The sequence below is a fragment of the Columba livia genome, chromosome 7 (assembly GCF_036013475.1).
Source record: "Columba livia isolate bColLiv1 breed racing homer chromosome 7, bColLiv1.pat.W.v2, whole genome shotgun sequence".
Classification (NCBI taxonomy): Eukaryota; Metazoa; Chordata; class Aves; order Columbiformes; family Columbidae; genus Columba; species Columba livia.
Window position 1 is genome coordinate 5,361,666 of NC_088608.1, and position 17,289 is coordinate 5,378,954.

Genomic DNA, 17,289 nt, shown 5'->3' on the forward strand with positions numbered 1-17,289 from the left:
GAGCTGGAAAACATGTGAAAACTACGGTAACATTCACACTTCTTCCCCAAAAAGTCCTTGATGTCCAGTGGCTGAATGAGCTGTGGAATCATATACAAGAGGGTGCATCACGGGTGAATTTACACTAATTATGTGGTGGGTAACTCTTACAACAGAACACTCTGGGGCTTCAGTTATGACTTAATGTTTCCAGAGCGCTCGGAGATTCAGTAGCTTTTAGTTGGAGGTTGTTGTATTAAAAAATGCTTAAAGTATTACTTCTGAGATGACTTCAGTAAATGTTTGAAGTTACTGACATGTAGGTATGTGTGCACATACACATATCTTTTTACAAACAAAAAGCCCGAAGTATAAAGCATTAATAAAAAATGAATGTTGTAGAGATTCAACGGCGATACATTTGAGCACATTTAAAAATACCGTCAGCAGAATGTGTAATGAGGCTGACTATATAAATATGAGAGTGAACAAGGTCATTGAAATACTTGATGGTCAAAGTAAGGGATATTTAAGAAGCTGAAGTGGAAGATGTTGTTTCCTCAGAGAGAAAGCTTATGTATTACCTCTTCTAAAATTCATAACTTCACTTTTTTATACAGAAGTCTCTGGAACTTAATCTGGTTGACCTCTCACCAAAGCACATGAGGAGCACTTGTACAGCCCATTACGATGTCCAGACCTTCCAATTACTTTCAGTTTTAAAAAACAGCCAGTGCAAGGGCTGTATGAGTGTGCCATGTTGGTCCTGTCAGTGTGTTATTTCTCCTCCACAACTGCTTGCTAGTTTTCACATCCAAAGGTTAACCGTACAGAGTCTTACAACAGCACTTGTCCGATAGCGTAGAACAGCAGCAGATGGGAATTTACATTCGTGTGCCTGTCAGTGATGAAATTTCAATCCCTTTTTCCCTTCATTTGGTGAACATAGCATGCGGTTCCTGTTCCCTACTGTGTGACTTTGCTTTTTGTTGAATTAAGATACAGGAGCTGGCTTTATTTATTGCCTAAGTAGATAGCTGACTAGTGCAAAAGTCTCGAAGGTGACATGCTGTATGCTTTGCCTGAAGAAATGGAGATTTACTGTGCAAGGAGGAGCAGCCTCCTGTGTCCTGCCAGCCCTCTGCAGCTTTCACTGATGGGGTTAGAAGAGATGTGGGAGAGGGAGGCACTAGCAGCTTCCACAGGGAGCAATCACTGCCCGATCTACCTTCCCACCAGCGTCTTGCCTGCAGGAGAAGGGAGAGGAAGAGACATCTATTCCCCAGATCTCCATCTTGACCTTATTATCTTCCTGTCACCACCTGCCCTCCTGCAGATGACATTTAATTGTGCCCCTTTCCCATCATGCGTTTCCGGGTGCTACGGGATGAAGTGATGGTGGCAGGTCTTTGCAAGGAAGGGACAGCATAGGGTCCACAGATTCCCTGAAGTTGGCAGGGACATATGGAGACTATCTAGCTGATGAACTCTCTGCTGAAAGCATGGTCACCTAGATCAAGTTGCCCAGTACCGTATCCAGTCAGGTTTTGAGTATCTCCAAGGATGGAGGCTCCACAACCTCCCTGGGCAACCGTCACAGAATCACAGACTGGTTGGGGTTGAAGGGACCTCTGGAGATCATCCAGTCCAACCCACCTGCTAAAGCAGGTTCACCAGAGCAGATCACACAGGAAGGTGTCCAGGCGGGTTTGAATGTCTCCAGATAAGGAGACTCCACAGCCTCTCTGGGCAGCCTGGTCCAGGGCTCTGGCACCTCAAAGTAGTTTCTCCTCATATTCAGATGGAACCTCCTGTGCTTCAGTCTGTGCCCGTTGCCCCTCATCCTGTCATTGGGCACCACTGACAGGAGTCTGGTTCCATGCTCTTGATATCCACCCTTCAGATATCTGTAAGCATTGATAAGATCCTCACGGTGAAAAAGTGTTGTCTTCTGTTCAGGTGGAAGTCCCAGAAGGATTTTTTTTGGTGGGGGGATAATGGAGTTCATACCTCTGGAATGTGACTAATTAAGGACAAGTCTTAGTAAAAGGACAGCCCAGAAGAGGAGACAGACTCCTCAACTGTATTTAGATTTCCAGAGCTCTAACTGAGAGTCTTCCCAACATCCTTTACCCCCCCCACCAAAACATGACTGAACCTTATTCATACCAGACCCTGCTCTGCTCCTGCCACCACGTTACATTTTTCCTCTCCAATCATTCCTCAGGCACTGAAATGCAATTTACTTACGAGCCTGAGAAATCATGAGCTAACTCTGCAGATGAATTTTGTATTACTAGGTCCAGACTACTTAGCAGCGCAGGTGTTCTATTCCTGTTGACTGCCAGTCTTCTCTCTAGTTTATCCATTCTGCCAGTCTTCATCACCATTCACAGACTTTATTAGTCACTGATCTCACTTCTGGATTATTAAAAACATGTTCAGTATTGTCAGGCTTCATATTTCATTAGACACAATTTAACGCTGCCTCCCTCTAACTCAGTGAACCTGCTTCAGGATGGATTCTATACTGTGAAAATACCTAAAACTATAAACTGGTTAATATAAAGTTGAATAAACTTGTGCGTTCTTCTCATATGAAGGATATCTGTTCTTTTAAATCTATATCTTGTATCCAGATTAATAACCAGATAAATGACTCTCTTCAGCCATGAAATCACTTACTCAGTTTAAATTTTCCCACGTGAACCTCCCTTTAGTTTATGCTTATGCTTGTATATGGCAGCCAGGGTGTAACTAAAACAGCTAAAGGTCAAAATAATGAGCCATTTCCTCTGGTGAAGCTAATATTTTACTACATGCCTACTACCTGCTGATCTCGTCTTTTTAAGTGTTTTGTGATGCTATGGTTGAGGACACCACATAAAACAAATTGTTTTGAAGCTCAGCCAAATATTGTAGGTCAAGATTTGGGCAGGAAGAAATTTCAATAGTACATCCTTGAAAAATAAATTTATCCATGAACATGTTAGGGAGATACTGTTAGGTAATATCTTGAAAATGGATATGCTTGCATCTGAAAAGGAGTGCTGACTGGGGTGTGGATTTGGAATATTTGGTTTGCTTATTTAAGCTTGTTTTTCCTGCAACATTAATTCTTTCTGACTTCATTAGATTGAGCAGGGAAAAATAGATAGAAAACCACACAAAACACACATAGGAAAAAAAACCTGTCTTTTTAAAAATAATATCTTGTTAATCACAGCCAGCCTGAACTTACTCAGCAAGACATGCCCATTTTCACTGAACAATAATCACAGTGAGACACTTCTGGTTCTGAGCAGACTGACAGGTACGTTAAACAAGATATGTGTAATTTCCTTGTAATCATAAAATAGACAAATACATTTTAATGTATATTTAAAATATTAAGTTGTTCAGTAACTGATTGCCAACACATAGACGGTGATGTTTAGAAAGATCCAGCAGAGGGTTGAGATACATGGTGTGTAATTTACGAAGTACAATACGTGTGCCTTTGTGCTGAGAAGTGCTTACCTTGAGGAGACACTTTTACTATTGCAAATAAAACTCGGTGTTAGGGATCCAGGTTTCCCAATGTGGAAACACCTACTTTGTTGCTTGTTGTTTTTGTTTTAAAATTTGACTCCTGCTTCTCTGCTGTATTTTGACAGAGGTCACCCATAGCAGGAGTATGCAGTTATGAATCTGATCTCTGATTTCCATATCTCCTTTTTTTGGTGGCATATCTACCATAACAGAGTTATGGTCTGAGGTGTGTGACAAAGATAATTACATTTTTTATCTTTTTTTTTTTTTTTTATGGTATGATAGTCAAAACTAATAAAATGACCAACAAATGTAAGATAAAAACATGCTGCAGTATTTCAATCCAGCAATTGAATTTTGTCCATCAAGCTACCCTTTTCTATCATAGAAGCAAACCGTAGAGCTTTATATTGTGGATGTAACATCGACAATAACAAACAAACAAAAAACTTAGGGTAGATTACGTTAAAGAGTCTAATCTGTAAAATAATTGTACTTCAAAAAGTCAGAAAATGAACTAGAAAAGAAAAATAAGGCTTACAGCATATGTGTGATAAGAGTAGTCTCGACATCAGTGTATGAATATTGAATCACAAAAACTGAATGAATAATACAGTGATAAGATCAAGTAAATTCATGACACACAAAGATGCCAGAAAGAATACAAATATTTAAGGGAAATAAGAATATGTATGGCGTACAATTAGAAAACTAGTTCAGTAACAAGCCCCCCCCCCCCCCCCCCCCCCCCCCCCCCCCGTTTTCCTTTGGGTATGTTCCAGAGACAAGGAAAAACTATTAATTTTATTTCCATAATGAGAAATGATGTGTTTTAGCATAAGAGAGTGTGTTGCTTGAGGAGTATAGTAGTAGAAGGAACCTCGTGGGTCACAAACACAGTTTCTGGTATTTTAGGGGCCTTTCCATATGCTGTTGTATGTGAATCTATCATGATCCATGTCAAAAGCATTTATTTATTTTCTGTCCCTACTGTTGCCATTCAAAGAGTTCCAGAACCTGATTACTGTAATAGCTAAGAACCTTCTCATTTTCAGCTGGAATTTATTAGTGGGCAATTTCTACCCATTTGTACTTCTGCCAATAGCCCTTTAGCTTAAATTGTCTCTCTCTTTGCTGTTGATCCTCTGATATATTCACAGACAGCGGTCATAATTCCTCTTAATTTGCCTCTCCTGGCACTAATCAACACAAAAACTTACAGTGTCCCCTCCAATTGCAGCTCTCAGTTCCCCTGCTAATCCGAGGCCATTCTTTGATCCTGGAAGACAAGGACTCCCGAGCATCTTGGGCCTTGATACCAACACTTTCTGCATTGGAAATACTTATCCCAGTGCTCCCAGTGATGCATTTCCCTGTTTCCCAGGCAACGTTGCACTGGTAGCTCATGGGCATTCTCTGATGAACTATTTGACAAGGAACTTTTGTTGTTTCAAATTGTGAAATCCCAAGCTGCCAGCAGAAGCTTTGCTATTATTCCCTATTATCTTGCCCTCTGAACAGTTAAACTTCATCCAGTTTCTTTTATTTATGCCAGCTTTCTGTCATTGGTGATTATGTATTCTGTAAATTTTACTTTACAGAGTACCATAAAGTTGTCTGTACTCTCCAGCATATATTATCATTACAAAAAGAGCTGCATGGGGTTTACAGATGTACTTAAGAAACATAATTGGGAACTCACTGTGGCCAAAAGGCCTTCTTGTCATCCAAGTGGCTCAAACAGAATTGCACCTAAATGCTTTTTTCTGTGTGGGAATCTGTTCCTCTTTCATCCTCTCAGGAAAGGTGAAGCAAACTGAGGTATCTTCATAAATCCACTCGACAGTTCGACAGTCCCCAAGAGCCAAAAAAAATTATGATATTAAGAAGCTGCAAGCTGAACTGCTTTTTTTGTTAATAGAAACAGGCAAAACATCTGAGCTTGAGAACCTGTGTGAACCTTTGATGAACTTCATGTCAGCTCAGGAGTAACTGACAAAAAAGATAGTCAGATCAATTGGTTAATCCTTTCATTAAAAAGCCATTCAAGAGATGATAATTCCTTATATCATTCATCTTGGATGAACTATGATAAGCAGTGTATTTCCTTGAACACAGCAGGAATAAATGAAGTCAGGATTTTATGACTATGAAGTCCTGTGGGAGCAGTTTGTCCAAGAAGCTTACAACTCCTCCGAGTCCCTGCCGAAGGTATATAGTGTAGGGGAGATGAGATCAGCAGCATCTTTGCCTGATGGACAACCCTCCTTTGGGACCACACACCTAGGAGTTAGAGGCACAGGAAAGTCGGGAAGCATAAGATTGCCATGGGTGTCTTGGAGAAGGCAGGGGGCTTTTGTGGCAGAGCTTGAACACAACTTTAGAGAGGCTGATTCATCGGGGTATAGGGGAGAAAAAAACATTACCCCTCCTGTCTCCTGTGGTGGAAAGAAAACACTGAACAAAATGACCTAAATCAGAGCTGGATGAATTGTTAGTACTCCCTGGGCTTGGAGAAAATAGATCATCCTAAAGGCACTCACAGCTACTTCTGCTGCCCTGTATTTCTGCAGATCTCATGGCTTGCTCAGCGGCTCCGTGTCTTGAATTGTGACTTTTCCTTGTGAGCTATAAAGCCCTCTCCTGTTGCTTTCCCTCAATGCAGCTTCTTTCTTTAAATCTTGCAGCAGAAATACCATGCTTTGGCAAATTCAGAGGTTCTGTAGCTGTGATAAAAGTGGAAAGCTGAGTGATGCTCATTCCTCACTGCCTATGTACTTTGTAAACCCATTCATGCTGAGAAAGGGAGACTAAAGTGGGTGCAGCATTTTACTCCAAAAGCAAGGTAGGAAGAAGAAGAAATGAGGGTCGCTGACTTCCATCTCTTTAAATTTCCCATCTGGAGCATAACAAATATTAGTGTTCATTCATTGATGATTCTTCTTCTTTGCTTCTTCCCACGTAGCCTGTTATAAATCTAATCAATCCATAAATGCATGCACTGCTTTCCATAGTGTGTCCTGCGATACGTCATATGTTTCCAGAGACAAGCAAACTCGATTTTCTTCCAAAGGTTTTCAGGATCTGTTACTGAAAAATAAAGAAAACAATGCAGCTTAGTAAAATAGAAAATATGTTTTCTATTTTAATATTTTTTCTATTTATTAAGGGTGTCTGACAATGCCCTTAATAACATGCTTCAACTTTTGTTCAGCCCTGAAGTGTCCAGGGAGTTGGACTAGATCATCATTGTAGGTCCCTTCTAACCGAATAACCTATTCTATGCTATGCTATGCTATGCTATGCTATGCTATGCTATGCTATGCTATGCTATGCTATGCTATGCTATGCTATGCTATGCTATGCTATGCTATGCTATGCTATGCTATGCTATGCTATGCTATGCTATGCTATGCTATGCTATGCTATCCTATCCTATCTTATCCTATCCTATCCTATCCATTCGCTTACCCTCAACATTGTTGCTGTATTTTGTGCTTTTCCACCTGTGGATTCCCCTGACAGGTTTAGCAGATCAGCAACAGAGCAAAAATGGTCTGGGGCATGAAGGTGTTTCTCTCGCAGGCAGTAACAAAGCTCTTCACTGGTGCTGTGAATGGAGCCAATTACTGTTGTGATCATCTAACAGATAATTTAGTGGGGGGAAATTATTAGTTTGAAGTCAGAAGCATATGGCGGGCAGCAGTGCTGCTTAAATGGATTTGTGGGACAGGCTGGTGTGTTTGAAGGATTCCCAGCTGGCTGCCTGGCCAGCCATCTCCTCAAGGGAAATGGGGAAAAGTACTTTTAGTGTAAATCTTGAGGCAAGCAGTAAGTTACTTCTTTACCTAACTGGCTAGAATAAGAGAAGATATTTTTGTTTTTCTCACTGGTCCAGTTTTAACTGTCTCAAACCATTCATGACAGTGGACCATAAAATATGTCTTTTGAGAAAGCAAATTTGAAATTAATTCTTTAATTGATCGACAGGATAAGACTATTCATAATGAACTTAGTGTATGGACATGCATAAGAGAAGGAAGTATAAGTAGAATACCTCCTCAGAGAAACCCTTCCTAAAAGCATAGCAGATGGGATGAGGATACCAACAAAGTTGTATGAGACAGCGTAAAAAATAAGGAACTGTGGAAAGAATAAGGGTTGAGATGTATGGCAAGAAATATTTTTGGCAGAAATGGTCTGTCCGCATCACTTCAGTTTTACTCACTGTAAAGAAAATGCAACCGTTTTGCTGTTGAAAGCCACCCACACGATACTGCAATGATTTAAAATCAATGCACGCAACACTTTTGGTAAAAAATATGAGCAGATAGGCTGCTTTTATTAATTTTCCATTGGATCTCACTTGCTAATTTATTGTTGCTGTTCTCCAGCAGCCTTTCCCAGCTGCGTGCAGGTCCTGCTATTCTGGTTTGAGCTGCTGGCTGCTCCATTAGGGAAAGCATGTGAACAAGCCAAGTCCCGCTTGAGAGTCAAATAGTTACCACCCGGTGAAAGCTCCTGGCTCTATAGCATCAGACAAATATTTGAGGAAGGAAATTAGGGGTTGTAAAGGATGGTTGATCCATGTTTGCCTAGAAAATGAAATGTATATGTTGGTTTTGTTTAGAGAGAAATACTAAATAAACGGATACCACCTAATGAGTGGGGCTTGTTCTTGTAAAGGTGTGATAGATTTAAGGGCTGGACTAGGGACAAGAAACCAAAAAAGCAAGATATGGCCAAAAAAATGTGTTATTTTTCTATTCACAAGGGTACAAAAGGCAGATAAATAACTCACAAACCACTCAGAAAATGGGCAGATTCAGACAGTGGGTGGTTAATCAGCCTCTAGTCAGTCTGTAGACTGTGTGGATTACAGAGTTCTAGGAAATGCCCTGAGATAATTGTGTAACCTCTTTCACTATAAAATGGTTTCACTATAGTAAGTAGTAAGTTTGGGTGCTAACCACATCCACTTTTCTCCCAAAATTGCAGCTTTTTTTTGACATTGGCAAACATTCCAGAATTGGATCCCCAGTGCTCTGATGCTAATACAGACTTCTTCATTTTCATTTTCGTTTTCATTCTACCCCAGACACTTTCAGCCAGCCCTGTAACAGAACCTTTCTCTGTTCATTTGTGGTTTATTTTCTGATCCTTCTGCATATAGGTTTGAAAAACAGCCTCATATCAACACTTTAGGCTGTTTTCCTCACTCCTTTTCTTATTTTCCTGGAGGAAAAAAATGTTGTTGTTCATTAAAATACTAATTTTTGGATCAGCAAAATTATTGATACACGTCATACAGCTTGAGGCTGGGAAGTGTTTGAGTGTTTTTAGTTTGTTTTCATGCTGGAAATCATTGCAGTGTATGCTTCTACAATATTTCCTCTCGTTGTTAGCATCATATGTTGTGCTGATGGTATGTATTCAAGCAATAGATTCTATGAGGGACTTCAGTAGTAATGATATATACTATGTCCACTGTTTATCCAACATAATGTGTCTAACATTAAATTATTGAGGCAGAATGTATTCCCATTGATTGCTGAGAAGGTTAAATGTGTATCAGTAAATCAAAACAAGCTTTAAAAGATAGAAACTCAACTGTTATGAGGAATAGGAAAGACGTGAAGGTTGAAATCTTCCTCATAACCTTGGCTGCTTTTTATAACTATGTTCTGAGATTTTTTTTCCCCCCAAAACCATTGCTTTGACTGAAAATGACTGATGTGCAAAGAATGGATGGCGAAGCAGAGCAATAGTATACCGTGATAATAAACTTCTGAACAACATTTGATAGAAATAAAATGCTGATTTCTGTTTATTAACTTGCTGAAATGCAATTTTCAAAGCAAGCGTTTTGCAATGTATTACGTGTCATATTTCCAAAAACAGCTCACGTAAATAGTGGTGGTGTTTCCTTCCTGAGACATGCATTTACAAATATATATTAGTTTCTAAAGTTTGCAATTTGGGAATAATACAGATATTTAGTGACATTTTGCTCTAACTAATATCATTTTCAGAATTGCTCCCCAAATGCCAACAGATGAGTTGCCGCTACAAATGCGCCATTACCAGGAACGGCACCAGGTGTTACTGCGGCGATGGGTACGAAACCAGCAGCGACGGAAGGAGCTGCACAGGTAAACAAGAAAAATGCTTAACACTAAAAGCCAGATATCCTGCTGGTTCCCTGATGGATGGTGGGGCTGGTGCTGGGCTCTTTGTCCTGTTCCCCAGCAGTGACCATTGGTCACATACCGGAAGGGATCGGATACTGGGATACAGCAGCATCCTTAGCCAGACTGGAGCAGGTGGGAGCATTTCCTGGTGCTCAGACCAGCTCACAGCCCATTCCTGTGAGCCGTTCTCCAGACCTCGCTGCCAGGAGACCCTGGAGAACTCCTGGCATGTTGCCTCATGCTCATAAGGGTGAGAATTTGATAAATGAACACTCCAGATCACACAACTTAGCTGGGAATGTTATTTCAGCTTAATTAATTGTCGACTGAAATTGGTATTCTTTTCCATTTTTGAAGCAGATGCCTTGTTATTCTCTATCCAGGTATTTGTTTCTTGTTTTATTTTTTTTTCTTTTTTTTACAAGCGGATTGAAGTTCTGTTGTCTTATGTATGTGTTCACTACTCCTCTCTCCATATAATAGTGCTAAGCCAGATTCTTTGTAAATATAATTTATTATAAGTTCTTTTGCTCTATGGTTGTCATGTTTTGTGATTGAAAATATATCTGAGGAAATAATTTCAACAGCAATTTTTAAAAATGTCAATTTATTACTTAAACTCTCAACCGCTGTTAAATAGCATATCTTGGTTTTATGGTATTATGCCTATATACCCTAGCTGAGAAAATTGTTCTTTAAATTTATTAGAGAAATACATACGTTTTGATGTAGTGGATGATGGTTTAATGTAGAAGATGTGACAGTTCATTTAAGGAGCTGTAAGACATTGCCACCATAAATAGGTTGAGGATAATCAGGATAATCAGTTAGCTCCTGTCTTGAAATGTTGCATCCTTCATCGACCCTGAATACTAGTGGTCTCTGGTACTAACAAGAACCCAAATGTCTCCCTAACGTCATGTAGACATTGGATACTAGTTGAACAAATGAACGTGTCATCTTTCAAAATGAATAGCTATTAAACTTGAAAACTCCTGGCCTTCTCTGTGGTTATTGGAGTAACTTCAACATCCAACTTGTATGATAAGGTCATGGCTTGAGAAGGGAGAAAACATAAAGCATCATACCATAATGACTTCGGGCCTTTAATTTTTCTCTTAGAATTCTGATTTTCATTTAATTTCTTCTTTTTTTTTTTTTTTTTTTTTTTTTTTCCTAATCCTTAACCATGCTCTCATTTATGTCCCTTTAGATTTGAATGAATGTAACACATATGGAAGCTGTAGCCAGATGTGTGTAAATACAGATGGATCATACACATGCAGCTGTGTGGAGGGTTATGTGCTGCAGCCTGATAACAAGTCCTGCAAGGCCAAAAATGGTAAGTTTTAACATCTTTTTACCTTAATTTAAATATCTTGTGTTTTGGTCATGTATAGAGGGTAGATACAAAGAGATAGGCAAACACAAGAGAGATGTTTTTTCCTTCACTTTACTGCAAAAAAAACCCCATAACAATCATAGAACAATTTTTCACGTATTACAACAATACTCTAAGGAAAATATTAGAAGTTATTATATGATTGTTATTAATTAAAGTGAAATACTCAGTTCGACTAAGATGAGAACAGTTCCCAGTTTCCCTTGTCATAAATAAATCAAAGATATTCCTCACACAAACAAAACAGGCTGAATACTCAGGGAAGACAAATGGAGATGGTGAGAAGACAGAGGAAAGAATCGTGAGGTAATTGTACCCTTAGGATAAAAAAAGACATGAGATTGCTTTGTCCTTGCAATATCCCAAGAGGTGGATTTTATTATACACGTATTCACACTAGGCTTTTGTTACTTAGTGCATGTTTTCATTAGTACTAGTAAATTGGGTATTTGAGGAAATTAGTGAATTGTGTTTAATGAAGCGATATTGTACACAGTATTTTCCTACTCAGCGTATTAAATGAACAATGCTTTTATATGAAAAAAATCCCCAAAGTTTCTTAAGCAATCATTCAACATCCACAATGGCTCAACACCCAAGTATAGAGCTATGTTTGTTATATATTTTTGATCATTCCTTTTAGTAGTTATCTTGCCATCAGAAAATAGGAAGGTCTGCTATTTTTTTTTTTTTGCGACTTCCTCACATAAAGAACATTGCTAAATATGTTCTGACTTAAGCACCAGTAAGAGTTACAGGGTTTTTGCTGCTTGTACCAGGTTTTTTATTGATCCACACAACAGAGATGAGCAATTTTTAAAAAATCCACAGCAAAATATTGTGAGACAAGAAAGTCCATACACAGTAAAAATATTTTAATATTCTTCTTCCCCCACTACAGGAAAATCAATAATGCAATTTTAGATCAGAAAATCCTCATATTGCCAGTACTGGGCTTGAGATAAGCCTTTGAGTTTCTCTTCTTGGATCCAGCAGACTGTGTAACAACTGTGTTGTAGTGAGCTGCCAGTGTCCTGGAGCTGGTGATGAGATGAATCAGATTAACAGAGAAGAAATACTCTTCCATGTTTCTTAACACTTCATCATGTTTATTGTACAGTAGTTTTCATCTTTTCTGTTATTTTCAGAAGGGAATCAGTAGTCATTAATCAGAGATGTCACTGCAGGACAGTACAAGTCCTGGTGCTGCAAATAAATCAGTGTTGCTCATTACATTTTCTTCTGTGTAAACACAATTTTACTGGAATTAATGGTGGAATTAAATTATCAATATGATGAATATTTGCGCCAAATACTTCATAGAGCACAGAGGTCAAAAAGATGCCTGGCAGAGAAATGAAGGTGCTTTTATGGCAGAGCTCTGCGAGAGCTGCAGTGACCTGCAATAGCTTTTGTTGCTTCACTGGATCTGACTTACAGTGTGGCAAATAGTGAAGTTTCCCCATACCAGCAAGTTGCTTTCCTGCACCCTTGCCTTTACGTTCGTACCTTCACTGATCATACAAGCTGCTTTTCACAGGCTTCTGCCTCGTAGGATAAGGTTTGAGCATGGAGAAAAGCAAAGTGTGGCCCTGCACATATAGACTGGTGAAAAGCCTATAAAATGTGTAGTGGGTCACAAGTCAAAAATGAGTCCATGTTATCCCATTGCACAGGAGGAGAGGTACTACCCTGGTACGCATAGGTAGGATTGTTACTTCCAAAACACATTAAGTAGTCCCGGTACTTGCTCTACACTGGAAAGTTTTCAGATGGGATACAACATCCAGTGAGGGGCATCACACAAGGCAGATGTGCAGCAGTAGAACAGAATCCAGGATAAAAAGGGGCCTTCAAGGAAAAAACTTAGAAAAATTATCAATAATTTTTACCTTGAAAAGTGTAAAGAAAATGAGGACGCAAAGAGCGAGCTCTCCGCTTTGTCTACATTTGACAAAAGTAGTCGTCAAATAGATAAAGAAAGTGAGCTAAGGAATATTCTGTTCTATGTGTAAAAGCTATGAAAGAAAAGAAGCAGCAGTAGAGGTTTAGGTTAGGTTAGGCATTATGTAAATCTTTGAATGTTAATAACAGCAGATCTGCTGAGGCTATGAATTGCTGTCCACATAGAGATCCTAGATAGGGCACAGTATGTGAAACCAACATCTTAGTTGTCTCTGCCAATTGAGTGAGAGGTTTCTGAATATTTACAAGTTTAGCAGCGCCTGTTGCGATAGGACAAGGGGTGATGGTTTTAAAGTGAAAGAGGGAAGATTAAGAGTGGACATGAGCAAGAAATTTTTTACACTGAGGGTGGTAAGAGCCTGGCCCAGGTTGGCCAGAGAGGTGATGGATGAACCATCCCTGGAGACATCCCAGGCCAGGCTGGACGGGGCTCTGAGCAACCTGAGCTGGTGAAGATGTCCCTGCTCATGGCAGGGGGGGCACTGGGGGAGCTGGGAAGGTCCCTTCCAACCCAAACTGTTTTATGATTCTATGAAGTAGAGGACATGATGGAGGCCCCAGCTATGAAAGGATCCGAGCAGGTGACATGTCTGTGAGCAGGGTGTGGAGGAGCCCTCCCATGGGGCAGGGGACGTGTGTGGTGGCCGCTGGAGATGACCAGAAGCTCTTGTACAGCCTCGGAGCCCGTACAATGGTACAATTAGCAGAGAAGTTCATAGAAGCGACTCTTTTCCTGCCCCTCGGGGAGGCACATGCTTGGCTGTGAAGGTGCTAAGGTGGATCCCTCATTAAATTCTGCATTTTCTTCCACAGCTCATTTAAATAACTTTGGAGCTGGAAACTTTGAGCTGCACAGTACCTTCCGGAGGGATGTTAAAATAAGTATCAAAACAGCTGGGGGCACACCATGGGGTTTTTTAACTCACTTTTTAACCACACTTTCTTCTGTGAGTAAAGCAGCAGTTAATGCCGCCTTCTGAGGTGAAAATGAAACAAAATACTCCTTTACTGAACAGAGTTTAGAACTTTGTTTACCAGCTTGCTATGCCTATATTGCAAGGCCTGCATTTGATGAAAAGAATATTTAAGGAAATGAAATGACAGAATTGGAAATCTTTAGCTGAGGAATAAACAAGCGTCCGGTATGTTTTATATCTGCATAGCCTCTCTGGAGAGAAATGCCACGTGACAAGAAACATTTGTCATGTAGATAAAGCAGGATAAACTGATAATGATTAAAGCAAAAACCTTTTTCTGATATTTATAAAACATTCATCACTCTTAAATTGATTTCACAACACGGTTTTCTTGCAAAAATCTCACAGAAATAAATTTTGAGGCTTTAGCAATAAAGCAGCGAATTTCTGGGGTGTATTGTGGACAAACATCAACAAATAATTTTCAAAATAAAATTAGACTACATTTTGTTCAATACCACTAAATATTATTCAGACTGTTCCACAATACATGTATCAGTAAGAGCAAAATACTTGTAATTTACAATTCATACCGCAGGAGAAGGTTGTTTAAGCTGCTTGTAAACACTGAATTCGGTTTTTTATCCTTTTTATGTCATTGCTGAAGCATTTGTTCCAGAGGAGGAGCAGAGCAAAACACCTTCGTTTCTGATTTGTTGTGACATCCCTTATTGATCTGTATTTTAGACAAGATCAGGGAGGGGGGAAGTGCACAAGTCTTTCATCTTTTCCACTCCTCTAGCTTAAACATAATTCAAAGGAAGATGCTTTCGTTTTAGTCAAGAGGGATGAATCATAAAACTTTCCTGGATTAGAGAGCTCTTCACTTCCTATCTTTCCTATAAAATGAGGAAAAAAAAATGGAAAAGGAAAGAAAACTCCTGAAAAAATGACACATGTGATGTCCAGCTATTTGAAAAGCTGCTGTCAGCTCGCTGTAACTCATCCTAGATCTGCCCACTAAACTTTGAAGCTTTGTAGATTTTGTTCTCGAGAAACAGAAGCAGTTTTTGTGAGGGAGTGAGCATGATTTTTTTTTTTCAGCATCTTCTTTGTTTTTCATCTGCATTATACAATACAGTAAGATGCTTTAAATATTTTTTTGGTAGGAACTTTTTTTTATAGTTTTATCATCAAAATAATAATAATAATTTTACTATTTTTTTAATAAGTAGTTATGAAATCAGCCTTTGTCTGAGCCACACTGAACTAAGCAGGTTACCTACCCTACTGTGAAAAAACATGATTAACTAATTCAATCCATTGAATTATTTCATGTATGGGCTGCTTGAAAAACACAATTTCAAGCTCAGTAATTTAGTTTCTGGATAAATTCTGCCAGAACACAGACATATTTTTAATGTTTAATTGTGCCTGCTGAGCAGAACCTCTTAGCGGTGCCGCGGGTCCCTCCTGTGTCTGCAGCCAGGTTTGATTACAACTGCTGCTCAGGAGGTTCGACGCTAATTCTTTTTCAGAATTCCCTTATGTCTATTAGATATTAATACTGAAATACCACCTTTCTCCAGAGCTTAGTGAGGTATTAAATCCTCATTACAGTTTTCAATAGGTCAGTTCAAAGCAGTGTAAGAAAGGGTTTGGTTCTCTATTGCAACCTGGGACAATGGAACAACTGTGGTGGGTTTGGAACTGCAAACAGCTCCTGTGGAGCTGCCTCCTCTTGAAGGCTTTATAGATTGCAGAGAGTAGAAATATCTTGCTTAATGCAAAATATGAGAGTAGAAATAACAATAAAGGATTTTTCACACTGCTGCTGTTTGGGAAAGAAGGGTTGAATCCAGATTTAAGCAGTGATATTATTTTGTGGGAATGGAGAAGCTGAGCACAGAGCTGTTATTAATAGATGGAAGGAAAAAATCCCCAAACTGAGGAGGATGCAGATGGAAACACCTTTTGTAGCAGTCTGGAAACTCTCTGGGGTGAGAGAGTGATAGAGGTAGAAGTTCTTAGTCTGGCTCTGTTCTCTGGGTAGCAGAAGTTTATCAGAAAGGGAGGAAAGAGATATTTACATACACCAGCCACCTATTGACTGCAAGTGAACCTACCCAGCAGATTTCAAATAAAATCGCCTAATAAGAACCTCACCACCTTCTCTTTTGGAGAAAGCAAGACTAGGGAGCTTCACTCATGGCATACACGCAAGAGGATGTTTCATGAATAAGTTCAATCCCTTCAGTTATTAGATATCTTCTGAAACTGATGTATTGGTGGAAGCGAATTCAAGGCAGATGGGGACAGTCAGTGAGGAAAGTAATGTTACAGAAGCATGGGTTTGCAGATGACAGTATGGGGTGTATTGGGGAGGGAAAAAGTATGTTATAAGGTAGAATATACACTATGGAATAAGAAACAATGGGAAAAGAATAAACAAAATCAATTTTAGAAAGAATACATGATGATCCCTTTTTTTTAGCAGCATCCACTCCTCAGGTTTTGTCCTATTTTACACACTGTAATATGAAAAGTACTTTACCATTTAATCTGTATTCATAAGTTTTGCAGATTTTCCTGGCCTTCATTCTTTTAGAAATGGATAGAAATAATTTGCATAACTTGTATTTCATTTTATGACTTAGGCATGAAAAATGTTGCAATAATGATACTTGGAATTAAACAGAAGCTGTGGGGCTAGGGTAATTAATTTTCTTTAATGATGTGAACCATTAGAACAGCAGGATAAAATAGACTAGTAATTTGGAATATATGATAGTTATGAAAATAAAAACAAAACCAATTTATTATATCTCTTAAAACAGGCAGGTGAAAATGTTAAAAACTACATTAAAAATGAGCAGATAAATATGGTATACACAGTCTGTTAAGCATTTAAATTTTCTTTACTTTGTTTTTAGAGCCTGCTGACAGACCTCCTCTTCTTCTGGTTGCAAGCTCTGAAACAATCGAGGTATTATATCTTAATGGAAGCAAAATGTCTACCCGAACTCCTGTGAAGGGATCTTCAATCTTGACGCTGGACTACAGCTACAAAGAGGACACAGTTTGTTGGATTGAATCAAGAGATCTTTCGAGTCAGCTCAAGTGTACCAAGATAATGAAAACTGGGGAGTTAACAGATGAGTGGATAATCAACATTGCTCAGTACCTTCACAGTAAGTGTTTGACAGGGTTTCAGCAAAACGCTGGTGTCTGGAGCCTTCAGAAGTATTTTGGAGCTCACTGTTGAAAACAGTCTTAAGACATTAAATATTGCAACTCATACTGG

At 39.2% G+C, this 17,289-nt stretch overlaps 1 protein-coding gene across 9 annotated transcripts in view; it reads left to right on the forward strand.

Moving 5' to 3' along the window:
- The window catches only part of LRP1B (LDL receptor related protein 1B), a 687,728-nt gene that overhangs the window by 339,681 nt on the left and 330,758 nt on the right, over positions 1 to 17,289 (forward strand). For all 9 annotated transcript variants that reach the window (XM_065070319.1, XM_065070313.1, XM_065070311.1 and 6 more), the window contains 3 exons: positions 9,543 to 9,662; positions 10,915 to 11,043; positions 16,919 to 17,176. In XM_065070319.1, the coding sequence (XP_064926391.1) occupies positions 9,543 to 9,662; positions 10,915 to 11,043; positions 16,919 to 17,176 (507 nt within the window). The remainder of the gene's footprint in view (positions 1 to 9,542; positions 9,663 to 10,914; positions 11,044 to 16,918; positions 17,177 to 17,289) is intronic.